Source organism: Mandrillus leucophaeus, unplaced genomic scaffold, assembly GCF_000951045.1.
Source record: "Mandrillus leucophaeus isolate KB7577 unplaced genomic scaffold, Mleu.le_1.0 Scaffold1292, whole genome shotgun sequence".
NCBI classification, from domain to species: Eukaryota; Metazoa; Chordata; class Mammalia; order Primates; family Cercopithecidae; genus Mandrillus; species Mandrillus leucophaeus.
This window is the reverse complement of record NW_012101246.1, coordinates 463,821-491,711: the sequence shown is the minus strand read 5'-3', so window position 1 is coordinate 491,711 and position 27,891 is coordinate 463,821. Positions and strand designations below refer to the sequence as shown.

At 39.4% G+C, this 27,891-nt stretch overlaps 1 protein-coding gene across 1 annotated transcript in view; it reads right to left on the bottom strand.

Moving 5' to 3' along the window:
• Positions 1-27,891, bottom strand: part of PDE4DIP (phosphodiesterase 4D interacting protein) — a 105,616-nt gene that overhangs the window by 43,613 nt on the left and 34,112 nt on the right. Inside the window, exons 2-5 of the mRNA XM_011972474.1 lie at positions 26,051-26,127; positions 21,208-21,331; positions 20,843-21,018; positions 15,281-15,398 (exon numbers count right to left, since the gene is read on the bottom strand). Of these exons, the coding sequence (XP_011827864.1) occupies positions 15,281-15,398; positions 20,843-21,018; positions 21,208-21,331; positions 26,051-26,127 (495 nt within the window). The remainder of the gene's footprint in view (positions 1-15,280; positions 15,399-20,842; positions 21,019-21,207; positions 21,332-26,050; positions 26,128-27,891) is intronic.

Below are 27,891 nucleotides of genomic sequence, written 5' to 3'. Positions count from 1 at the left end.
TTTTTTTGAGTGCAGTGGCGCGATCTCGGCTCACTGCAACCTTCACCTCCCGGGCTCACGCCATTCTCCTGCCTCAGCCTCCCGAGCAGCTGGGACTACAGGCGCCCGCCACCACGCCCGGCTAATTTTTCATATTTTTTTAGTAGAGACGGGGTTTCACCGTGTTAGCTAGGATGGTCTTGATCTTCTGACCTCGTGATCCGCCCGCCTGGGCCTCCCAAAGTGCTGGGATTACAGGCTTAAGCCACCGCGCCCTCCGGCCATTTTTAATAAAGAATTCTCTTCCTGACTTGAGAGGCATTCAGACACGGAACAAGAGGAACAACCGCAGCAATCACTTGCAGTCCCCTAGAGCAGGCCATTTCTCAGTTCTAATCATGTTAAATTTTTTTTTTTTTTTTTTTTTTACTAACTTGACCTTGTAAGCTAAGGCCAGCAACGTCTAAGTTTTTCTGAACCTTGTCCCCAGGACAGAGCCCATCCTCCTAAACCTGAAGACATCCAAATGCCATCTATGAGAGTTCATAATAAGCCCCCCAAACTTCATATTGAAGACCAAATGAGATAATTTTGAGGAAATGCTTTAACCATGTTTAGCTAATTAAATAATGGCTATTATTTTAATATGAATTGGAATATTTTAAGTCACTTTAAAACATTATAGGGCTCTGCCTACATAAGATTGTATTGTTCTCTTAATCACCAAAGCAAAATCTTGTAGCTCTATTGTAAGAGAGAAAGACAGTACTTAGAGCTTTGGTCTTAGTAGGCGATATGATTTGAATATATGGCCCCACCAAATCTCATGTTGAATTGTAATCCCCAGTGTTGGAGGTGGGGCCTGGTGGGAGGTGTTTGGGTCAGGGGGACAGATCCCTTATGGGTTTGTGCTACCCTTACAATAGTGAGTGAGTTTTTCTGAGATCTGGTCATTTAAAAGTGTGTGGTGCTTCCACCGCCCCATCTTGCTCCTGCTCTGGCCACGTGACTTGTTTGCGGCCGGTTCACCTTCCACCATGATTGTAACCTTCCTCAAGCCTCCCCAGAAGCCAAGCAGATACCAGCACCATGCTTCCTATAAAGCTGGCAGAATTGTGAGCCAGTTAAACCTCTTGTCTTGATACATTACCTGGTCTCAAGTATTTATAGCAATGCAAGAATGGCCTAATATCATAGGCTGTAGAATTTTGCATATGTAATTTCATCTACTGTGTGTATTCTCACTCAAAAACCAAGAATATAAAAGCGTTTCCAGTAAAACTACAGCTGCATTTTGCCTGCCTCTAGGTATGTGAGCTTCAAAGTTGGAAGAAATTAAGCAACGTGCTTTGGAATCTATGGTGATCTATAGAAAGGCAAAGAGTTTCTGGACTTACCCTGACTGATGGAAAGACAGACTGCCTGCCAGGACACTACCTTGCCGTACCCAGTCTTAAGTGTAATCCAGATCTCGTTTTTTACTGTCAATGCAAGCCACATTTTCCTATTAGGAAAATGTGAATGAAACAAAGTGCTCCTCAAGAGCAAACCCTGAATTATACTTTGGGTTATTCTCTGTTCCTCAAAAGGATTTTGCATCTAACTGATAGTCTCCAAATTTTAATGACAGTATACAGATAGCTTGGTGTAGTCATACAGGTCAATACAAATGGTGAAAAGGCAATTTGCCATTGAAGAATATGTTTGCTATAAGTAAAGATCAATATACTGAGAAAACTATACATATCTAGACTTCCAAAAACAGATGGGAATAAACCACTCAGCAATCAGAAAATGTGAAGATGGCAGTCTGTTCACTTCCAGAGAAAATAGTTCAAAAATGTATCTCAAAGTCGATATAAGCTGTTGTACTAGAATTAGTACCTATATGAGCATTTGGTATTATGAAATAAGGTGTTCCCAACGAAAAGATCACTGGTATATAGAAAATAAAAATTTAAAAATAAAACTTAGAAAAATTATGTGATAATAAATTTTGCACTTCTCGGTCCTTATCATTATTATCTTGTGGTCAAGAGTTTGCAGTTGAACTGGTTACCTGTGGTGGGGCTATGCAAGGACATTTACTTTTTATTCTATATACTGTGTATCATTTGAATTTTGGACAATGAATGTTTATTCAGGTATTTTAGATTTTATTTAATTTAGAAAATATTTTATAGTTAAAATAAGGGCTGCCAATTTAACACACTAATAAAGGGTCTAAGTGGTAAAACTTGAACCTAAAATAAGAATTTTTATACTACATATGATGATATATAATGTAAGAAGATAACTTATATAAACAAAAGTTCAAAGGGGATCCACAAGTTATTAGTAATGGTTATGTCTAGAGAGTGGAATTATGGATATTTATTTTCTTTTTTCCTTATTTTCTATAATTTTTTACATTATGTATTACATATTTTACATAACTTACAGTAAGTACTTAACTGCTTTTGTGACAAGAAAAAAATATAATTGTTACTAAGAAAAAAGGTAGATGAAACACATTTTAGTGTATTCATGCAATACAATACAGTACTAGCCAGCAATGAAAAAGAATGAACTCAGATACATGCAACATGGATACATCTCAAAAACATCTTAAGTGAAACAAGCCATATGCAAATGAGTACATCCTGTGTGATTCCATTTATTTGAAGTCTGACAACAGGTCTACGGCCGTACTACCCTGAATGTATCTGATCTCATCTGAAGTCTAAGCAACAGACTATAGAAAAAACAGATCTATAGTGATATAAGTCAGGAAGTGGTTGAACGGTGAGAGACAGGGTGAGAAGTGATTGAAAAGGGGCACAAAGAAATCTTCTGAGGTGATGAAGCTGTTCTGTATCTAGTTTTGGATGAAGATAACATAGGTGTGTAGAGTTGTTGAAGCTCATTGAATGGGGCACTTAGATCTGTAGATTGTATACATATTAGTATATTTCAATTAAAAAGATTAGGCCGGGCGCGGTGGCTCAAGCCTGTAATCCCAGCACTTTGGGAGGCCGAGACGGGCGGATCACAAGGTCAGGAGATCGAGACCATCCTGGCTAACCCCGTGAAACCCCGTCTCTACTAAAAAATACAAAAAACTAGCCGGGCGAGGTGGCGGGCGCCTGCAGTCCCAGCTACTCGGGAGGCTGAGGCAGGAGAATGGCGTAAACCTGGGAGGCGGAGCTTGCAGTGAGCTGAGATCCGGCCACTGCACTCCAGCCTGGGTGACAGAGCGAGACTCCGTCTCAAAAAAAAAAAAAAAAAAAAGATTAAAAGGAGTAAATAAGTTAAAACTATGTATTGCCCCAAAAATTTTAATTTGAGGGATTTCTTTGGTAGAAAGTCACCCCACTTTAAGAACAGTTTTGAAAATTAGGAAAATAATATAAAATACAGCCCAGAAGAAATTCTGTAAAAGACCCAATTGCAAATTAAAAACTTAAGCCTATCCATATGAGCTTTTTTTTTTTTTTTTTTTTTTGAGACGGAGCCTCACTCTGTCATCCAGGCTGGAGTGCAGTGGCGCAATCTCGGCTTACTGCAACCTCTGCCTCCCGGGTTCCACTGCGCCCCACCTTAGGATAACATTTTATATGCATGTGTGCACCAAACACTTATGATTGAAGCAAGGCATGTTGTTAAGGGGAGACTTAGGGCTTCTGTAATGATTTAGTATAAAATTATTACTTCTAAAACTTAGTGAAGGCACATAAAGAATTTGAGAATAAGCTTCATATTGTGATTAAACAAATTATTAATTTTTATATCAATAGTTCACCCTGAACATTGATGGATAAATACATTTATAAGCACTTCTTTGCTTTATGGCCTAGGTTAAGTCACTTATATCTGGCTTTTAATTTCCTAATCTACAATGAAATATGTTGAATTTAAACGGCAGTTTTCAAACTTAAGCATGGATCAGAATCACCTGGAGGGCTTGTTAACATAAATTATTGGGACCTACCCCCTTGAGTTCCTGACACAATAAGGTCTGCGGTGGGGCTCAAGAATTTGCATTCCTGACAAGTTCCCAGATCATGTTGATGCTGCTATCTGGGAACCACACTCGGAAAACCACTGAAGGAGAACTATCCTAAGCTGTATGAGACAAAAGATCAGAACTTCTGCAGATAGAAAAGCACATCAATGAAGAACTACTTACAAAATCTATGTTGAATTTAGAGAACTGTATCCGCATTTGGAACAAGATTTATAAATATTACTGTGGTGTGGGGTCTTTCACACTATCTCTGTTTTGACCTCTAAATGTTGCAGTCACCATAGTCACTTTTGCACCCCCTGTGTGGCAACTGGGTGGTAGTGTTCTAAGACCTACTTCTGGGCTGAGAGGGAGTTTCCAAAAGAATTGGAGAGGTGGAAAATCCCCATGTCCCAAACCAGTTGTATTAGGTTTCACTGCCCTATTTATGACATTGGAAATAACTATTCTAATTACTAAAAAACTGTGCACCAAAAGAAAAACATGATTCTGGTAGAGAAACTAAGGCAGATGAGAAAATGCAAGAATGTCAAAGTAAAGCCAGTTAGGCTTTGTGGTAACACAGAGGCAGGTGCGTGATTTCCCTGTGCTCTTTGAAAACCTTTAAGAAGTCAGAAACAATCATGCTTTCCATTAATTAACAACACAGCATTTTGAAATGCTTGTTTTAAAGCCAGGAGATTTCCAGTTCATCTGCAGATTACAGTAGTATGCTTCTCAGCAAAATCCATCTAATAGTAAACATTAGAGTCTTTCAGGTTATTAAATACCCATAGGTTGTTAAGTAAATTTTAAAGTATTTGTTAATCAATGAGCAAGAATGCAAACATACCTTTTTTTCTCTTTTCAGTGAGCTTTCAGTTTAGTTAAAAGGGAGAAAAGGTGCACGCTACAGTTAGAACAATTGACTGGTAAACTAAATGGTACTCAGTTCAATTTAGTGTGAGTACAGAAAAAGTTGAGGTTAGTATGGGCTGGTATAGTTGAAGGGACAAGAGTGGCACTTGAGATGGGTGTTAGGATGAAGGAGGCCAAGGAAGGGACTCCAGCAAAATAAAATAGCTTCATTAAAAGCCACGGAACTTGGGTTAAACGCAGTGCTAGCCTGTAGGTAAAGGGAGATGTTGGGGATTTTTGAATGACCAGGTTCATCCACACATACATCTAATCCTCTATAGTTGTTCATTCAAAGAACATGTATCAAGAGCCAACTGTAAGCCAGACACTATGCTATGGAGTGCCTCGGCAACTAGAATTTGGTTAATGTTTTGACAAAGGCAAAAGAACTTGGACTTAATGTTATGGACTTAAGCAGAGAATGACATGATGAAAAGCTTTTTTAAGGAAGATTACCCAGGCAACAGGATGGATTACACTTTCAAGGAGAACTTTGGGATGGCTACAGGAAGATCTGCTAAAAAGACCCTACAGTTATTCATGTGTGAGGTAATAAAGGTCTGGCATAGAAATGGAAAGAAAGTGGTAAATATGAGAATCACCTTGAAGAAATGAACAGCAGGACTTGATGGTGTATATGCAGAGAGGACAAAAGAAAAGAAAGGGTTTAAGATGGAGATAATGGTTTGGAGTCTGGAAGACTGGTAGAAAGTAGCATAAATAAACAAATGTAGGAGTTGGAGCATCTGTTTGCAAAAAAATAACACTTATTTGGGACATGCTGAGGTGACTGAGACAACTAAGTGGAATACTAAGTGGAGCAGCTGCACAGTCAAAGCACAGGTGGGAGGGGGAAGTTTCAAGAATGATAGGGATGGTTAACATTGTCAAAATCTACAGAGAAATTAACAGGACAGATAAGGTGAGGCATAACATTTCCTAATATGACTGGGTGCAATGGGTAGACTTGTAAACCAAGTGGATTTGAAAACATCAGAGTAGACATTTACTTCCCAGAATCCTTCCCTGTCAAACCAAAAGCTAACTTCTTTTCTATCCTTTTTCTGAACATCTCTAGCATGTGTATCTTGCTTCACATTTTCACTGCACTTTCCATTTCAGGTTCTTGAAACCTGATACCTGAATTGTATCACACAGCCTTAGAAGCTTACCACTATAATTATCGTGCATGTTATTTGCAGAACATTCACAGTAAAAGATCCATCATTGTGCACTACCTGTAGGTTGACATTTCGTTATCTCTACAAAAAGATCCTAACCTACTTCCCTTCCAGCTTCATCTCGTACTTCTTCCCTAGGCAGATGGTGAGAGGGTAAATGTTTGGATATAAATTTGTTTTTTTACCTGTGTAATGTATCTCTGCCTCCCTCTTTTCTTTTTTTTCTTTCTTTTTTTTTTTTTTGTGAGATGGAGTTTCACTCTTGTTGCCCAGGCTGGAGTACAATGGCGCGATCTCAACTCACCGCAACCTCCACCTCCCGGGTTTAAGCAATTCTTCTGCCTCAGCCTTCCTGAGTAGCTGGGATTACAGGCATGCACCACCACACCCAGTTAATTTTGTATTTTTAGTAGAGACAGGGTTTCTCCATGTTGGTCAGGCTAGTCTTGAACTCCAGACCTCAGATGATCTGCCCACCTCAGCCTCCCAAAATGCTGGGATTATAGGCGTGAGCCACCGCGCCTGGCCCTCTCCTTCCCTCTTTTCTAATCTGATGATCAAGCCCTTAGCATTTCCTTGACTCTGGAATTTTTGCAGAGCAAAGAGCAGAGGATGTTTGAAGCCAAGTGCATTTCTAGACTTTTATGAAATTTTAAGCCCATTGAGAAGATTGAGCCAGATGTCCCATTGGTGAAGAGAGGAGAGAGAAAAGTTTTTGAAGTCAACGAAGAGGAGAGAGTGACATTTCACCCAGATGGAAAGAGACTGGAGGTCAAAGAGTAACAAGTACCCACCTCCATTCCATATCAGTGCCCTGGAGAAGCAGCAGGACCTCAGAGAGGGAAGTAATGGGGTGACTTGGAAAGGCTGCACTTTTCAGCAGGGGATTCTGGCTCTATAAAAGGTTCAATATAACAAGCTTCTAGGGTTGGCAAAACCCTGCTTACTGAGGCAGGGATGCTTTAGTGGGAGATCGATGATCAGAGTAGTCTCCTTGGTGCTTTGGCACCTGGTGAAACCTACGGACCTTTAACTAGCTGAGAAAGTAGGGATAGGAGGAAATACCAAATGCATGAAATTGGATTTCTCACCATCCTGACTCAGACAGGGACTTTAAATTGATGACTGCCTTAGATTTATGAACTAAGAGTCATACACTGTGTACCTTTTGTTCATTGGTGCTCAGTCCTAGACCCTTTTCACCTCTCTGTTCTCTTCTGGTGTCATCTCATCCTTTCCCATCTTTATACTGGTGGCTTCCAATTTATATTTTTATTGTAGAATTCTCCTCTGAGTGCCACTCTCAAATACCGGGTTACCTATTTGATATCTGCATGTGGATGTGTCATAGACATCTCAAAATTACCGTAGGAAAGACTGATCTCCTGATTGTTGTCTTCCCCTTGTTTAAAGTGCCTCCCTTTCCTCCTAGTACTTTATATGAGGAGTCAGAAAACTATGGACTGTGGACGAAATCCAGCCCCCACCTGTTTTTGCAAATAGAGTTTTGTTGGAACACAGCCATGTTCATTCATTTGTGTTATGTATGACTGTTTTTATGCAACAATGGCAGAAATTTTACAGCCTGCACAGCTTATTTACTATCTGGCCCTATACAGAAAAAGTCTACCAATCCCTGCTCTTTGCTTTCTTCAATGTACTTATCACAATTTGAAGTTATATATTTGTTTGATTATTTGGTTATTTATCTGTCTCCTTCATTAGAAGGTAATTCTCTAGTACCTAACAGCACCATTGCCTAGTCATGGTAAGCACTCAGTAGTCATTGACTAGAATATATGAATGAGAAAATGAACTATTATATACCAAGATTTTATTTTGGTTTTTTGCCTTAGCACAAAATTTTCATCCTTCTTTACCCTCTAATGACTTCATATCTTTTTTGTTGTTGTTGTTTTGTTTCGAGATGGAGTCTTGCTCTGTTGCCCAGGCTGGAGTGCAGTGGCACTATCTTGGCTCACTACAACCTCCACCTCCCAGGTTCAAGCAATTCTCCTGCCTCAGCCTCCCGAGTAGCTGGGATTACAGGCACGCATCACCACACCTGGCTAATTTTTGTATTTTTAGTAGAGGCGGGGTTTCACCATGTTGGCCAGGCTGGTCTCAAACTCTTGATCTCATGATCCACCCACCTCGACCTCCCAAAGTGCTGGGATTAAAGGTGTGAGCCACTATGCCTGGCCCTAATGACTTCATATCTTAAGTAATAGAGTTCCAAAATAATGAGTCCCCTCAACTACTTTGCCCTCTACTCTATCCTCCTTTCAGATTAATCTTTCTAAAGCAGAGCTCAGATATCACTCTCCTTCAAAGAAACCTGGAGACCCAATGACTTGCCCATTAATCATAAACTACTTTACCTGCCTCTTAAAGTTCTCTGAATCTGGCTCCACTCCATTTTTCTGTCCCCCTATATTCTATTCCTGCTACTATTTCGCTACCCTGAACTTCCCTACCTCTATACTTCATACACTTGGAATATTCTATCACTACGACCTCCACCTGTCACAATCCTATCCACCCGTCAAGTATTTCCTTCAAGCTGCCTTTCTAAGTACCACCAAAAGACATCTTTGTCTTCTTCCATCTTCCAAAATACTTTTTGTACATACAGTAATTTGTATGTCATTTCTCCATCCTGCCTTCTCCCCATTAACTGGTAAGCTACTTAAGAAAAGGAACCACAGCTTTCTCCTCTTGGTATCTGCTGTGGTTTGAATGTTTGTATTCCCCTCCAAATTCATATGTTGAAATCCTAACCCCCAGCATAATGGTATTAGGAGGTGGGGGCTTTGGGAGAAATTAGTGTCCTTATAAAAAAGAGACCTCAGAGAGTTAGCTAGTCCCTTCCACCATGTGAAGACACAACAGGAAATCCATAAACCAGAAAGTGGGCCCTCACCAGACATTGAAAATGCCAGTGCCCTGATCTTGGACTTCCCAGCCTCCAGAACTGTGAGAAGTGAATTTCTATTGTTTATAAGCCACTCGGTCTGTGGTATTTTATTATAGCAGCCTGAGTGGACTAAGACTGCTTCTGAAGTATTTGGAACAGTATCTTTCTAGATCTCAATAAATAATCATTGAATGAATGAATAAAGCAATGCCTTTCATTTTCATCTCTACTTAGTAAAATCCTACTCATTCCTCAGAGACCAAAATCTTTGCTTCTGAACCCCGTCCATGATGATTTTTCCGTTCTGTACTGCCTTGTATTTTTTTCATCAGTGACTTTCTCCTATTGTAATCTCTAGAAGGCAGAGACTAAATCCTATACATTTTTGTGTTCTTCTTCCTTCACCTAACAGTACGTTGTGCATTACAAGTGCTCAATAAATATTTTTCATTAAGTTGTAAAGCAGCTGCCTATTTTTCCACTTCCTTTGCTGCTCAAAAGGATTAGAGTAATGATTGTTTTAGCTGATAAGGCCTGCTTCGCAGACACATTATTAATGAAGGTTGTCTGGGAGACAATAATGTTGAACGGAGATTTGTAAATGAGTCTCCAGCTTCAACATTCATCAGCGAAAGAAGGCGATACTGAAAAGCTACTCTAAAAAAATCTCCTTATATGAAGTTGTCCAGAGCTGCCTGAGCTACTAATCCCTGCAAGGTTTTCAGTCTCTGCCTTGAGCATTTAGAGCACATTCTTGCCTTAACCTCCAAGCAGATCTCTCCATGGTAACACAGGAATGTTTGCTATTTTAGGAAATATGCCTCACTGCATGCAGTACTATTTACATTAAGTTCCAAACAAGGCATAAATGCAACAGCTTGACTGTGCTAATTTGTGTGAGTGGGAAGGTCTCACTTACTTAATGTGGGCCTCTCCCTAATTGTGTTATCCTGTTTCATTTTATAAGCCAACCACAGTGAGATTACATGTTAATAAATTTTGCTTATCTTATACTGAAGGAGAAATGCAGAGAGAGAGAAAAAAGGCAACAAACAAAACAAGAATTCCTCCAGACCTCCCTTTGCAAGGGCATCATTTTTTCTGCCTTCACACCCTCCAGGTCTGGTTTCATTTAAAACCTTCTTTGAGATGAAGCTTCTAACATTCTGTAGAAGGAAATAATATCAATAACTGAAACAATTGCTAGCTTTTCTCTGCAATTTTGTAGATACCTTTACTGAGGAAGAGAAAAATGCTTTGTAAACTTTATTAGATTTTCTGACTCCCTAGTGAAAAAGATGTGGACAAGATGTCACAGCCTCTCATCAAAGAGCTCCTCAACACTCTGATCACACATACTATTGATCTGAATGGCCATCAAGAAGGATTGGAAGGAAATATGGACTGATGTCAATCAATGGCATGTCTAGTTAGTGGTACTTTTTTTGTTTTGTGAGAATTATAGATGTTCATAAATATTGTACAAGTGCACTCCCACTAAAGTGAATGTTGTAGAATGTTTTGGTAGAATGGAAAAGGAAAACAGCTAAAAAGACTGTAAGATCAATTAAATAATCTTTATCAAAAGTGTCTGTCTTATTTGAGGGAATGAAGACTCTGAATGAACTTCCTGTACTCAGATATTATAATGAGTATATTATACTCATTATACTCCAGACTTTCATACTGGGATCACGTGAGAAATAGTTATCTATGGGATGTGGGGTCAATGAGTGTTCTTCACCTGGACAATTCAGACCTAGAAGTGCAAGATCTGTGAGCTCTTCTTTCTTCTAGGGCCCAGCTGTTTGTGGTATTCTCAATTGTGAAGTGTAGGTGGAATTAAAGGACATGAATAAGTCTTTAGAACTCAAGCTCCTCCATCCTCCAGCTGAATCAGTGAGGGATTCCAGGGATGGCTTCACTGGAGTTGAGGAGATTCTTTAGCCTCTGAAGAATAGGCCCAGAGCTTAGAAATTGAACTTTTGCCTTCCACATTGTAAGGGTCTTTCTTCTGTGGTGACAGTTGGCATGGCAGACAAGGTTTGAGTAGAATACAGTGGAACTCTAACTGTTACAGCGGAAGTATACTGTTAGCAGACAAGGATAACACCCACAACATAGGCTCCAAGAGTCACAAATACCAAGGTTCATCATACATTACCTGTGCAGAGGGGAGAGACAAAGTGCTTTGTAATTGGTTTTATAATATTCTTTCCCCCAACCAATTCAAAGAACAGACTTGACAAAGCAGTTCATAGCTGTGTCAGATTATGATTTGCTCTCTCAACAGGTGACATCAATTATCTGCTCTTCAAACAATCCTCAGTCTCCACGACAACTAGGATTGCCTTTCTAAATGCAAATCATATGCTTTTATTCCCCTTGCTTTTTTTTTTCTGGTGCCTACAACATGAAGCCCTTAGCTCAACATTTATGGTACTTTCCAGCTATGTATTTTGTAATTCTCCAGTACTTATTTTTGGTAACATCAATTACTCCCAATTCCAATTCCTTAGTTGTGTTCCACATCACTGTATATATTGCTCCATTTCCTATTTTCTACCTGGTGTATCCAGTCTTTAAGGCCCAACAGAAGGGTGACCTCCAGGTGAGTTCCTCCTTGGAGTTAATCCCTTTCAGCTGTGGGTTCCTTTAGCACCATGCGTGTATTTCCATCTCCTCATTTATCACACTGTATTTTAGTTCTTTGTTTACATACCAATCTTTCATCGGACTATAAACCTTTGGAAGGCTAGGACTCCCTATAGTAGTGATACTCACTGAGCAACTGTCTCATCTCCTAGAGAGCATTTTGAAAATTTATGGGGGTGTTTCTTGTTTTTGATGTTGTCACAATGATAAGTGAGGCAAGGGATGTTACAGGACAAAGTATTGTCCCAAATTCCAAATGACTTTTGGAATTTGAATGTTCCACTGGTTGATGATAAAACTGTTTACAATCATCTGAACCTAGAACTTAATTCTTCTGTATATAGGAGCACGATGTTAATTTACACTAAATTTTTCCATGAATTAAACTACTGTGTAAATTGAGGGAAGACACTACTAGTCCTTGGGCCCAATTTTTTTTTTTCCCGTAAGACGTAGACCCAAAGGGAGAAACAAGGAAATATGCTGTGGGAGGCTTTCTATTCTCCACACTTGAGAGGACCAACTGTCAGAGGCCTCCTGTGGCTGAGGTTTCCAACCTGGGTATTCCAGCACAGTGTACCTCAGCATGGTCCACCATTGTGCAAAGATGCTGATCCCCTCACCTCTCAGGGTGGCGCATGGGTCCTGAGGGGGCCATGAGCAATTGCCTCAAACCGTGAGCAGCCATGGCACTTATTTCAGAATACCATAGATGTACACATTTCCTATGAAAATGAATTTTCTATGAAAAAGGGTAGGAAACACTGCCTTATAGAACAAACAGCACAATGTATCAGGTTTCTAAATGTACAACGTATTGGGTAATAATAACAATAAATTTTTATTAGGCAATGTTAAAAAAGCATATCAATTTAGTACAGTTTATGTAATTTGATGCATTTCTTCTGCCCAATGGTCATGCAATATTACCCCCTGGATGCTGTACTTATTCTTGTTCTAAGCATCCTTTTAGAATAGAATATAAATTATTTAGTCTCTTTGAAATTATAACCTTTTGGTTCTTTAAGTCTTCTGAAAACTGGTACCAAACCAATTCCTTAATTAGCATTGAAAATACTGAACTAAATATATTGATTTCAGTGCTTACCAAAGATGATGAAAATACATATATGTACAAAATATTTTAGTATTTATGTGCCTGTAAATAAAAAAGGAGCAATAAAAGTGATTTCATTTCAGAAGGTGAACATTTTGAAAGAAATAATACTTGTGTAAATTCTGAACTAAAATAGAATGAAATAAAATTCTGAAATAAGATAAAAATAGAATGTTAGCATTATAGGAAACTATAGAGATTATTTGAGGTAATCTTCCCATTTTATGTATATGAAAGCTGAGAAATGACATATTCATAGTCACACAGCTAACAAATAATCAGGATGGAAATTCAATTCTTATTCTCAGTTGAGCTTTTTTAAATTAAATGTATTATGAAATATTTTCGGCCAGGCATGGTGGCTCATGCCTGTAATCCCACCACTTTGGGAGGCCAAGATGAACGGATCGCAAGGTCAGGAGATCGAGACCAACCTGGCTAACACAGTGAAACCCCGTCGCTACTAAAAATAACAAAAAATCAGCCGGGCATGGTGGTGGGTGCCTGTAGTCCCAGCTACTTGGGAGGCTAAGGCAGGAGAATGGCGTGAACCTGGGAGGCAGAGTTTGCAGTGAACCGAGATCGCACCACTGCACTCCAGCCTGGGCAACAGAGCGAGAGACTGTCTCAAAAAAAAAAAAAAAAGAAGAAATATTTTCAAGAGTCCCTTAAGAAAATTTCCATATATTTCAACATGTATCTTGCAAAAAGCCTATGAACTTCAATTTGTATTGATACTTGTAAAATTATGTGCACACACATCATTTCTTGAGTTTGTTAACCAGAGCTTTCCAACCAAAATGAAGCTGCAGTCTAAGAAGTTTGTAATTGTGGCCAACATAGTGATTTTTTTTCTGCCCTCATAGTGGCCTAAGCACCCAAATTGGCCACCTCCAAGTAAGAAGCTTCATCCGTTTACCTCCATACCTTACAAATATTACCATTTGCTATATGTGCCATGAAATGGAAAGGTTGGGAAGCAATGGTTTAAACTAATTCCTATCATTGCTCTTTTATCTTGACCCCAACCTTTCCATATGTGAACCAATAAAGTAAACCACCCACATTTTGTCTTATCAGTAGTCTAAGACCAGTGCAAGAATATAAGGATACCAGGTAATTGCTTACGTTGTTTGGGTGCAGGTATATTCTAAAGTTCTTTTAGAAAATATCGTTTTAATAAATTAAAAGTTGAATGAAGGAGAGGAGTTCCCTTTGAGGTAACTTCCCAGAAAATCAATGCAATTATTTTTACCACAGTGAGTTTTTTTTTTCAATATTAAAACCACATTATGGCCAGGTGCGGTGGCTCACGCCTGTAATACCAGCACTTTGGGAGGCCAAGGCGGGCAGATCACCTGGGGTCAGGAGTGCAAGACCAGCCTGGCCAGCATGGTGAAACCCCATCTCTACTAAAAATACAAATATTAGCTGAATGTGGTAGCATGCGCCTGTAATCCCAGCTACTCAGGAGGCTGAGGCAGAAGAACCTCTTGAACCTGGGAGGCAGAGGTTGCAGTGAGCTGAGATCATGCCACTGCACTCCAGCCTGGGCAACAGAGTAAGACTCCGTCTCAAAAAAAAAAAAAAAAAAAAAAATCTGGAGGCAAATTTCTATCTTTGTCTGATAAAATTGTACAGAAATAGTAATCACCATTTCATCTAGTACCCAGCACATTTTCAAGGATCTGCAAGGTTCACACTCTAATACATACAAACAGAGAATATGCCTAGCTCATAGATGATTAGTAACTGTTTATTTGAACCCATAGTTTGTACACTTCAGCACAGTATTTTACAACTTAACCTTCAAAGAAACCCCTAAAACATTGTATGTTCTATATAATTATAAGTCACTTGATGCGGCTGGCAAATTCTAAGGTAGTCCCTATAATTCTTACCCACTGGCCATCACATCTTTGTGTAATCCTCACCCCTTGAAGATGGGCAAAACCTGTAACTTCTAACCAGTATGGCAAAGGTGATGGAATGTCACTGCATAGTTATGCTAATGTTATATGGAAAAAGTAAAGAGGTCATATAGATGTAATTAAGGCTTCTAATCAGTTGATTTTAAGTTAATGAAAAGGGAGACTATGCTGGTGGGCCTGACCTAATGAGCCCCTTAAAAGAGGGTCTAGAAGTGAGAAAAGTAACAGACTCTTTCTGCTGCTGGCTATGAAGAAGGAAGCTGCCATAACTTCTACAGCCACACAGCAGTAAATCCTTCCAACAGCCTGAAGGAGCTTAGAAGTCGATCCTCCCCTAGGTGTGCCTCCAGATGAGAAAAGAGCCCAGTCTACACCTTGATTTCACACTTCTGAGACTCCAAACAGAGATCCCAGCTAAGCCGTATCTGGACTCTTGACTCACAGAAACTGTGAGATAACAAAAATAAGGTGTTTTAAACTGCTAAGTTTGCAGGAATCTGTTACAAAGCAATAGATAACAAATACACGTAGATATTAAAAAGTAGGGCTTATGAAAGCATGAAGCGAGTGCCTCTGGATGTACCGACCAAGCCTTACCTGCACTTCCATGCTAGCTGGCTCCTCCAACAGATGTAGCAGTTGTTGTTTCTCCCGAGATAGCTGTTCTACAAGCCTCTCCTGGGCAGCCAGGCTCTGATTCAGTTCTTCGATTCTCCTGAAGCAAAGGAAAAGTAAGGACAATAATTATGATCATGATACTATTATTACCTTATTTTTTTCACCTCATTCCAAAGATAGCATGGTCTAGTACAGCAGGTTTTTACCCTTTTGGATCATTGAACATTTTGATACATTTCTTTAGAAAACCATGTATTTTCTGCCCAGCCCCCAAATACATACACAAACAACTTTTTGCTTACATTTTCACCAGATTCATGGACTTCCTGAAGTTAATTCATAGATCTTTAGACTGTAGGTATTTAACTCTTGGAATAAGGGCCTAGAATTTTTTGATGGTGGTGGTAGTGGCTGTTCCATTCAAGAAACGGTTCTTGGATAACTATTTTGTGTACTCAATGCACTCTCCCAAGTACTGGAAATATGAAGTTGGAAAAGAAACAATCTCTGTTTTGCAAAAATTTAAATTCCACCGGCACATGTTTGCTAGTGATTTGGAGAGTGAGAAGACACACAGCTACAGTCATGTGCCATATCCTGTTTCTGTCAACATTATGTCATCATACTGCATATATCCTATCACCTAGTAAAGTCCTAGCTGCAGTAACATCATAGTGCAATGTATTTCCCACTTGTTTGTGGTGTTGTTGGTGTAAGCAAACCTACTGCACTGGCAGTTGTATAAAAACATAAGTATAGTATGTAATACTTGATAATAAATGTTACTGGTTTATGTATTTACTATACTATACTTTTATTGTTGTTTTAGAGCGTACTCTTTCTACTTATTAAACAACACAACTGTAAAGTAGCCTCAGTCAGGTCCTTCAGGAGCTATTCCAGAAGAAGGTGTTGTTATCATAGGAGATGACAGCTCCATGTGTGTTATTGTCCCTGAAGATCTTCCAGGAGACAAGATGTAAAGGTGGAAGACAGTGGTGATGATCCTGACACTGTGTAGACCTAGGCTTATGTGTATGTTTGTGTCTTAGTTTTTAACAAAAAAGTTTAAAAAGTAAAAAAAAAAAAAAATTTAAAATTTAAAAACAGAATAAACCTTTTCTAGAATAAGGATATAAGGAAAATATTTTTGTATGACTATAAAATGTGTTTCAGGCCTTCATGTTCATTCACTTCACTACTCACTCACTCACCCAGAGCATGTTCCAGTCCTGCAAGTTCCATTTATGGTCAGTGCCCTAAACAGGTGTACTATTTGTTATGTTTTATACAGTATTTTTACTGTATCTTTTCTATGTTTAGATGCACAAATGGTTACCATTGTGTTACAATTGCCGATGGTATTCAGTACAGTAATATGCTGTACAGGTTTGTAGCCCAGAAGCCATAGGCTATACCATATAGCCTAGGTGTGCAGTAGCCTATCCCATCAAGGTTTGTGTAAGTATGCTCTGTGATGGCCACACAATGAAGAATGAAATTGCCTAAAGATACATTTCTCAGAACATATCCCTGTAGTTTGTGATGCGTGACTGTACATAAGCAAATAATAGTAATAGAATATAATAAATGCTACCAGAATGGTGGCACCATATAGTACATTGAGTGCTGCCATAGAGCTATAGGAAGAAAAATAAAGAAATGATTCATTTGACTTGAAGGAGTATAGTGATGCCCAGGAGAAGAGATTTTAAAGATTGAGTGGTTTCAGAGTAAACAGAAAACCTACAGAATGGGAGAAAATATTTGAAAACTATGCAATGGACAAAGGTCCAATATCCAGCATCTATAAGAAATGTAAACAACAAGAGAAAAACAACCCCATTAAAAAAATTGGCAAAGGACATAAACAGACACTTCAAAAGACACACCTGCAGCCAACAAGCATATGATAAAAACCTCAATAACACTGATCACTAGAGAAATGCAATCAAAACCACCATGTGATACCGTCTCACACCAATCAGAATGACTATGGTTAAAAAGTCAAAAAATAACAGACGTTAGTAAGGTGCAGAGAAAAGGAAACACTTATACACTGTTGGTGGGAGTGTTAAATTAGTCCAACCATTGTAGAAAGCAGTATGGCGATTCCTCAAAGAACAAAAAGCAGAACTACCATTCGACCCAGCAATCCCATTTCTGGGTATACTCAGAGGGATATAAATCTTTCTACCCTGAAGACATATACATGCAAATGTTCACTGCACACTATTTACAATAGCAAAGACTTGGGTGGTTTTCCAGGCTCAGAAGGAGGAGATTGAACAAAGGAACAAAGGCACGAAGACCCAGTGTACAATTTGGGAAGAGTCACTGGAACTAAGGCCCAGGGAAGAGGCAATGGCTGGAGAAGAGACTGAAAATTCAGACCCTCAGACTAGGGTTAAGTTTTAAAATATTGTGCTAATTTTAAAATATATCCAAACTATGGGTTCAATTAAACTTATTGATCATCTATGTGCTAGGCATATTCTCTGTTTGTATATACTAGAACATGAACCTTCCAGGTCCTTGAAAATGCGTGCTGGGTACTAAATGAAATGTTTCCAGTTGTGATTTTTTTTTTTTTTTTTTTGAGATGGAGTCTTTCTCTGTCGCCAGGCTGGAGTGCAGTGGCGCAATCTCGGCTCACTGCAACCTTCGCCTCCCCGGTTCAAGCGATTCTCCTGCCTCAGCCTCACGAGTAACTGGGACTACAGGCATGCACCACCACGCCCAACTAATTTTTGTATTTTTTAGTTGAGACGGGGTCTCACCATGTTGGCCAGGATGGTCTCAATCTCATGATCCGCCCGCCTCAGACTCCTAAAGTGCTGGGATTACAGGTGTGAGCCACCGTGCTCGGCAGAAATAACTTTAAAAACTTAACATTATAGGTTCACACCTGTAATCCCTGTAAACCCAGCACTTTGGGAGGCCAAGGCGGGCGGATCACCTGAGGTGAGGAGTTTGAGATCAGCCTGACCAACGTAGTAAAACCCTGTCTCTACTAAAAATACAAAAATTAGCTGGGCGTGGTGGTGCACACCTGTAATCCCAGCTACTAGGAAGGCTGAAGCAGCAGAATTGCTTGAACCCGGCAGGCAGAGGTGGCAGTGAGCTGAGATCTTGCCACTGTACCCCACCCTGGGCAACAGAGCGAGACTCCGTCTCAAAAAACAAAAACAAAAACAAATTAAAAACGTTATACAAATCTAAACTGCAATGATGACGAGGAGGAGGAATGTGGACTCCATATGAAATTCCCTCATGGTATCTGCACTAGAACATCTCTACTTTTCTTAAACCTCAAACCTCGCTCATCTCTTTGACCCTTAGTCTCTACAGAGGATCTGTTCTCCCACTCTCCAAAATTGCTCAAGGCCATCTGATACGAGTGGCCTCAATTTATTTTCAGATATGCATGTGCTTTACTTGGGGTTTTGTTTTGTTTTGGTTTTTAGTTCAGTTTTTTTTAATTGGGGTTCAAATAGGAGACAGTCATGGGGAACCTAGAAGGGAAAATCTGAAAGCAAGCAAATACAACACCATACTGAGAATTGTACTATATATATGTAAAAGAAACAATACAGAAACTTCATTCTGCTATCACAAAGCCTTCAAAGAAATGACGATTGATGCCTTAGTGAGGTTCACTAGAAGGGAAAAAGTTGGCAGATGTTTCCTACAGAAGGAAAAGCATGAGCAAAATTCTGGAGACCTGCCATAGCTTCTTATGCTTCTGGAGGCAGTATGGATTCAGGGTTTGGATGTCAGCAATCCCTGAAACCATGTTTCACAACTCTCCAAATGCCAGTTTTTTCATTAATAAAGTATAATAATTCATATCTCATGGGGCTGTTAAACAAGAACATAAAGTACTCAGCTGTACGGTAAGAGCTCAACAAAGTTTGGCCATCATTATTATTATTACTAGCCTGGCATGAATGAAGTATGAAGGAATGGTGGTGGGTGATGAGTGTGGGAGAAATCAGAGGTTACATCATAAAGGCTCTGATGGCCACATGCTGAGTATGGATCTTACCTCCTAAAGGTATTGGAAAGCTTCTTAAATGGCTCTGCAATGGTGTGATTAACTTTATGTCTTGGAAAGATCACATTGGTCATGGTGTGCACATGTGGTTTTTGCCTATTCAACTAAAAGCTCCTTAAAGCTTTTTATGCCATCACAGTCTTACGCACCTAAGAGGCTAAATTATTTGCCAATTTGTGGTTGTTGAATTATCTGTTTCAGAACTACTCTGAATTATTAGGTTGAGATTGAATGAGAGGAGCAGGACTGGAAGTAGAGCCAACATTTAGAAAGTTTCTGCAGTAACCCAGTCAGTAGACTGTGGTGACCTCAACAATTGCCCAGTTACCTTCAGGACCAAGTCCAAGTTCCTTATAATGGTGTACAAAGCTGGCACAATCAGACCCCTGTTCTCAAAACAGCCTACCTCTCACTTGTCTTCTCACTTGCTCCACTTATGTACAATTATTTAAAGTTCTTGAAATATTCCTTTCCCTGTGTCTTCCCTCCATAGTTTCTCCTTCTGCATAGAATATTTCCTTTCCCTATCCACTTTCTACCTATTTCTTCTAGCTCCTATTCATCCTTCAAACCTCAGCTCAGATTTCACTTCCTCTAGGAAACCTTCAATGGCATTATCTTAGTCTTTTTGGCCTGCTATAACAAAACACCATAAACTGGGTGGCTTATAAACAACGGAAATGTATTTCACACAGTTTTGGAGGCTGGGAAGTCCTAGATCAAAGCACCGACAGGTTCAATGTCTGGTGAAGGTCCACACTCTGGCTCATAATGGTACATTCCCACTATATCCTCACGTGGTAGAAGGGGCTAACTAGCTCTCTGGGGTCTCTTTTACAAGCGTATTAATCCCATTTATGAGGGTTCCATCTCCAGTGATCTAATCACCTCCTAATGGCTCCACCTCATAATACTTCTGGAGGCAGAAGTATTAACCTTAACCTTAACCATAATACTTCTGGAGGCAGAAGTATTAACCTTAAGGGTTAAGATTTCAACACATGAACTGGCGGGGGAGGGAGGTGGGGATGGGACACAAATATTCAGACCGTAGCAGACAACTTGCTGTTTTAATGTAGAATGGATGACCCTCATTTCCCCAGAGCACTCCATGCTCTTCTATCAGGGAACTTATTAAAATCATGTAACATGTTTCTTGGTGACAAGAACTAGGTCTTTTGTTTCTGTAACTGAAGTGCTTAGCCCAGTATCTGGCATGTGACGTGCCCAGTAAATGTTTGCTGAATAAGTGAATCCATGTCTCTTGTTTGCCACTATTTGCCCACTGAATCCATTAAGTGAGTTTTCATAATGGATACCATTGAAAATTCAACCCTGAAAAGAACGACTTTGGTTGTGGACCCATAAAGTCTTAGAAATAGTGAAGCTCCTACTGTCAATCCTTGAAAGGGAACAGTGCAGCTGCTATATGCCTTGAGAATGGGCAAAAGACAAGCGACAAAAAGAGCACCAAAGGCACCTACTTGTCCCTCTGGGCCAGGGCCTCAGCGTATTGGTCGGGCTTGACCTGGTCTCCTGGTACATCTTCCCAGTTTTTGGTGACTCCCTTCAGTTTCTCTGAGAGCTCCAGGTTACACTCCTTCTCTGCTTCCACCAGAGCTGCCATGCGCGCAGCTTCATTCTTTGCTAGCCTGGATTCCTGGAAAAAGAACAAAAAGTGAGAGGCCGCAAAATTTCTACCTAGGTTAGGAGCCCTAAGACCCAGGAACACTGATGAATTTGAGAGGGAAAGTGGAGATGGAAAAGGTGAATGCCAGAAGGCAGGGTAGTAGGAAAAGGAGTATGAATAAAAGAGAACCCCTAGCCATGGACTTTGGGAGCTCCTCACCTCCTGCAGAAGCTGGATCTTATTCTCCAAGAGCTCATAAACATGCTCTGTCTCCTGCTGTCGCTCCTCAAACTGGCGTCGGAGCTCAGCTTCATTCTGACTGTTGAGATTCTCCACATCAGCCCTAAAACCACAGAGCATTAGCCAGTCAGAGCCAGACATACAGTTTAGCAAGTGGAACCATTAAGGTTGTTCCAGTAATTCAGAGTGACACCAATAAGAAGAAAAATTGAGCATTTTTTCCCTCTACAGTTATCTGTGGAACTGAGCTCTTCAACTTCTTCAGGTTGAAAAAGTTCCAAACTTTTAGAAACTCTAACTTTGTGTTGTTTGTCAAGTAGTATATACTTGACTTCCTAGTGCCTTCATTATCTTTATAGCTTCCAGAGGAACTTTCGTTTGGAAGGCAAGTAGTCATCAAATGGCTCACATTCACTGTCATCTGTCCTGGGACTCTTCCACTGACACTGCCTCCTAGAATGCTTTGCTAGTTCCTTGCCTTTCTTGCTATTTGAAATTCAAGTGTTCTTTCCATTTAGGTTGCTGGGACAGGATATCCATTTGGACAGCCACAGAAATGCTCTCTTCCTTTAAAACCAGTAATCCATAGTAGGCTGTCCTACATCTGGGCTACCTATCCAGAGTTCTATCCAGCTTTCCCATGGTCCCATGCAGAGACATTTAATCCATGAAAGCTCAAGATTTGGGCTGAGCTTTGCCTCTCTGATATCCCTAGGATTGAATGTCCAGGCGCTAGCATGAAGCGGGTAAGGTATCATCAACTTATTTATAGTGAACAACAGCTGCCCTCAGATGTCTGAGGATTAGAAATTTGGGAGCAATATCAGATGCTGAATGATTTTGATTCCTATTGGTTTTATTCCTGCTTTAAGCCATTTGTTGAGAACCATGGGCCATCTTCTTGTTCTCAGGACAAAGAACAATATTGAACTGGTATAGGCTTATGGGGCACTAAGACCAGTGGTACTTTAGTATTTGTCTCAGGGGGTTGTGTCCATGAAGAGCAAATGATGCTTCCCTAAAGATTACAGGATTCCTTGCTGCATAGTGGACACTACTGAGCACCATCCTAGGGGCTATATTTATCTTGAGCTCCTCTGTCATTATATAGCTTTTGGGGGGTATGAGGATCTTGACCACAAAAGAGACAAAAGTCAAGCGTATAACCCAAGACCCCCAAACACGCAGACCCCAGGAATCATCAACTTTTATTTTGAATCTGTATTTGACTCCATATTTCTTGCTAGTGCAATAGATAACTACCAACTATAATCTATAGAGAATGGAAGTTACACATTTTCTGAGTAACTCCATTAGCCAGGAACGCCTTATTTAAGACGCTACGGCTGTTTGAAGTCAGAAGATCCTAAACTTTGGCCGGGCGCGGTGGCTCATGCCTGTAATCCCAGCACTTTGGAAGGCCGAGGCGGGTGGATCACAAGGTCAGGAGATCGAGACCATCCTGGCTAACACAGTGAAACCCCGTCTCTACTAAAAAGACAAAAAAAATTAGCCAGGCGTGGTGGCGGGCGCCTGTAGTCCCAGCTACTCGGGAGGCTGAGGCAGGAGAATGGCGTGAACCCGGGAGGCGGAGCTTGCAGTGAGCTGAGATCACGCCACTGCACTCCAGCCTGGGCAGCAGAGCGAGACTCTGTCTCAAAAAAAAAAAAAAAAAAGAAGATCCTAAACTTTATGACAGAAGATGAGGGTTCTGCCACTGATTTGAGAAGAATATACCTTAGTTTTCTCATTTCTTAAAAATAGAATAATGTCACCTGATTCAAATGACATTTTTAAAAGTTTTTTAAATCAAAGCATTACACAAATTTCAAAATTTATTAATTGTCATTGTAAGTTGTTCTAACATTTATTAGCCTATTTAATGTCTTTAAATAGTAATACCAGCACATTGTGTGTAATTTAATTTGGTTTTAAATATTCTGAACTTGCTGGATTGTCATCCTAAATATCAAGAAATACTGTAGACACAGAAAGAATGCCAGATCAGATTGATTGTGTACTGATCCCAGGACATAATCTGAAAACATTGGTTTTTTTTTTTTTTGCATTTACATATTATTTTCTCTTATTTTCAACTTTTCAGCTTCAGGGGCTACTTGTGTAGGTTTGTTACCTGAGTATATTACATGATACTGAGGTTTGGGGTACAAATGATCCCATCACCCAGGTACTGAGCACAGTACCCAATAGTTAGTTTTTCAACCCTTCCTCCACTCCCCACCTCCCCACTCTAGTAGTCCCCAGTTTCTACTGTTGCTATCTTTATGTCCATGAGTACTTGTTGTTTAGCCCCTGCTCATAAGTGAGAACATGCTACCGCATTTGATTTTCTGTTTCTGCATTAATTTTCTTAGGATAATGGCCTCCAGTGGCATCTGTGTTGCTGCAAAGGACATGATTTCATTCTTTTTTGTGGTTGTATAGTATTCCATGGCATATATGTAAATGTGATGTAACACTTTTTTAAAATCCAGTCTACTGTTGATGGGCACCTAGGTTGATTCCATGTCTTTGCTATTGTGAATAGTGCTGCAATGAACATGTAAATGTATGTGTCTTTTTGATAGATTTGTTTTGTTTTGGATGTATGCCCTAATGGGATATATCCAAATTAATGGATATATCCAATTAATATTTGGGTGCAATGGGATTTCTGGGTCAAATGGTAGTTCTGTTTTAGGTTCTTTGATAAATCTCCAGACTGCTTTCCACAGTGACTGAACTAATTTATATTTCCACCAACAGCGTGTAAGCATTCTCATTTCTATGCAGCCTCGCCAGCATCTGTTGTTTTTAGACGTTTTAATAGTAGCCATTCTGACTGGTGTGAGATGGTATCTCATTGTGGTTTTGATTTATATTTCTCTGGTGATTAGTGATGTGAAGCAATTTTTCATATATTTGGTGGGCATTTGTATGTCTTCTTTTGAAAAGTGTTTGACCATGCCTTTTGCTCATTTTTTAAATGGGGTTATTTGTTTTTCATTGTTCAATTGTTAAATTTCTTATGGATTCTGGATATTAGACCCCTGTCAGATGCTAGTTTGCAAATTTTTTTAGATTCTAGAGGTTGTCTGTTTACTCTGTTGATAGTTTATTTTGCTGTGCAAAACTCTTTAAATAAATCCCACTTGTCTCTTTTTGTTTTTGTTGCAATTGTTTTTGAGGACTTAGTCATAAATTCCTGAGGCCGATGTCCAGAATGGTGTTTCTTGGGTTTTCTTTTAGGATTCTTATAGTTTGAGGTCTTACATTTACATCTTTAATCCATCTTGAGTTAATTTTTATATGTGCTGAAAGGTAGGGGCCCAGTTTCATTCTTTTGCATATGGCTAGCCAGTTATCCCAGCACCATTGAAGAGGGAGGCCTTTTCCCACTGCTTATTTTTGTTGATTTTGTCGAAGATCAGATTGCTGTAGGTGTGTGGCTTTATTTTTGGGTTCTCTATTTGTTTCCACTGGTCTATGTGTCTTTCTTTCCTTTTTTTTTTTTTTCCCAGCAACATGCTGTTTTGGCAACTGTAGCCTTGTAGTATAGTTTGAAGTTGGATAGTGTGATGCCTCTGGCTTTGATCTTGGTCATTTGATGAATGACACTGGTAGTTTGATAGGAATAGTGTTGAATCTGTAGACTGCTTTGGGCAGTGTGGCCATTTTAATGATATTGATTCTTCCGATCCATGAGCATGGAATGTTTTTCCATTTGTTTGTGTCATCTATGATTTCTTTTAGCAGTGTTTCGTAGTTCTCCTTGTAGAGATCTTTCACCTCCTTGGTTAGATGTATTCCAAGGTATTTTTTTTTTTTTAGTGGATATTGTAAATGGGATTGCATTCTTGATTTGGCTCTCAGCTTGAATGTTATTGGTGTGTAGAAATGCTACTGATTTTTGTATGTTAATTTTTGTATTCTGAAGCTTTATTGAAGTCTGAAAATATTTTTAATAATTCTAATACTTGTCATTTAACACTAAGTTTTAAAAAAACTATAAATTATAAAAGTAATCATTTGAGCAATGCAAATGTATATTAAAAAAAATTAAGTCTTCTCCCTATCACGGACTGTGATCTCACTCTTCCTCAATATATATACTTAATCAAGGAATTCCCACTAGGACAATAATATAGAGCTAACTCATTCTTTAATAATTGCATAATAGTCCACCGTGTAGTAATACCAAAATTTATTCAATCAAAATTTATTCAATCAATTGGTAATTGTTTCTATTTTTTTGCCATTACAACTAATGATGCAATAAACATCCTTATACATTTATCCTTTCACACTAATGCTTTTATTTATAAGAAACAGATTCCTTCTAGGGATTGTTTGATCAAAGGAAATCCTCCTTTTTTACTATAACAGGTAGCACCACATACTAAAAATGTTGTCACAATTTACACTCACTGATAGTGTGTGAGAGTGCTCACTTTCCCCAAACGTTATCTCAGCACTTGATGTTATTATAGGCTGACTGATACTTTTTTATAAAGCTTATTTGCATTTGCCTCTACTAAAAGTGGAAACATTCATTGTTTCTGTTTAATTGATTGCTGACTAAAAGGAAGTTTGCAATCTTAGGTCTGATGGATTTACCAACTTATGGCAAGGTCCATCTGACCTAGTAATAGACAGAGAGTCCAAGGGAAACACAGCATATGAAAATCTATTGTTTCAGTTCCTGAATCAGACACAGGATTCAAATGCCATAGATAGGTTAAGGAATTTGGTTCCAAATCTGTTGCTCTCAGATTAGCAAGCCAGACTCTGGAAAGGACCAGAGCTTAAAATTACAACTCACCATGTTTTATCCAGATGCTGTTTCTTGTCCTGGAGTTCTCGTTTCAAGCTCTCCACTTCAACCTTCAGCTCAATGTTCTGAAAAGCACACAGGCATTAATTGTTATTAACTGCCACAGACCCTCTATCCTGGATCCAGATTCCTATTTGAGTCTTGCCTTGGTCTACAGCCTCTCACCTCATCTCTGCCCTCTTCGTGACCCTTGACGTAGTTAGCTATTTAGTTGGATCAGCAATCTAGTCAAGGAAGAATAAACTGTACAGCTTCAGGATTTCCCCGAGCTACTTATCGATTTTCCCAACCTATTCATCATTATCCCTGGATCATGAACACTGCTCAAGCCTATTCGTTCTCTAAACCATTGCAGGACAGAGTATGTATTAAAATAAATTTTTCCTAACTAATACAGATTGTTCCTGAAAACCAAATTGCTAGAATAATACTTTTAAGAGAATTATAGTAATAGAATAATACTTTTAAATGCCTGGGGATTTCATTAGTTAAAGATATTTGGTTGTAAACATTTTTAAAAACAATGCTTTTATCATAAAATTGGAATTTTACAAATTAGGTTTGCTTTTTGAGAGGAAACTCTGATGGTAAAGTTACACAGGGAACAATTAATTTTTATTGAGGTGAGGAAGCAACAAGTAAGATTTAGGGAAACAGAAATAAGGAAACAAAAACATCCCAAGTGTGTCTGGTGCAGGTTAAGTGGCTTAGTGTGGGTAAAGAGTATAGAAAATAGTTTGCAACTAGTTTGTGAAAATCCTGCTAAGACAACTGGATAGGCTGGGCACGGTGGCTCACGCCTATAATCCCAGCACTTTGGGAGGCCAAGGTGGGCGGATCACTTGAGGTCACGCTTTCAAGACCAGCCTGACCAACATGGTGAAACCCCGTCTCTACTAAAAATACAAAAATTAGTTGGGCGTGGTGATGCACGCCTGTAATCCTAGCTACTCCGGAGGCTGAAACAGGAGAATCGCTTGAACCCAGGAGGTGGAGGTTGCAGTCAGCCAAGATCATGCTGCTGTACTCCAGCCTGGGTGACAGAGCCGGACTCTGTCTCAAAAAAAAAAAAAAAAAAAGCAAAAAAAAAAAAAAACAACTGGATAATAATCAGTAGAGATCAAAGACTCATCAGGGAGCTTTAAGCAAAGTATTGCCATGATCAGGCCCATGTTGAAGAAGGAATTATGAAGAAGATGGATGGGTCAGGGGCAACTGACCAGAATAGGGAGGGGGACTGTCTAAGGACAAGAGGTACAGGAAAAAAGACTCAAAAGACGTTTTAGAGACAGAAGCCACAGGCCTTGATGACTTTTGAGATTCAGATTAGACTGGAGGGAGGACCAAAGACAATGCTGAAATTTTTAGCATGTCGGTGGGAACGCATTCTATTAACTAAAATAGGGGCAGGTTTGTGGGGGAACCTAAGGAGGACTCTGCAAAATGTTAGTTGAGGGATTACTTTATTTCAGTTTAAACCTCAGCATACAAAGATGAATTAGTCCCATCCCTGATGAAGTCCATAATACAGTATTAGGCAAGAAGAACGTTATTAATTAAAAAAGTAAAGAAGTCTTTAGATCAGAGGTTGACAGAGAGACTGAAGGTGCAGTAGCTAAAGTATGAAAGGTAGTATTGTGGGTACTAAAACAGTAGGGAGGATTTTACTTTACTACCACCATACAATAACCACCAACACCTAGACTTCTAGAAGTCCAAGGCAACATACAATAGCAGCATATGGCCTACCATACTTGTGAAGACATTTCATAACCCATGTTTCCATGCAGGGTGGTTGAAACACAAATACTAATTGGGAAAAGTAGAAA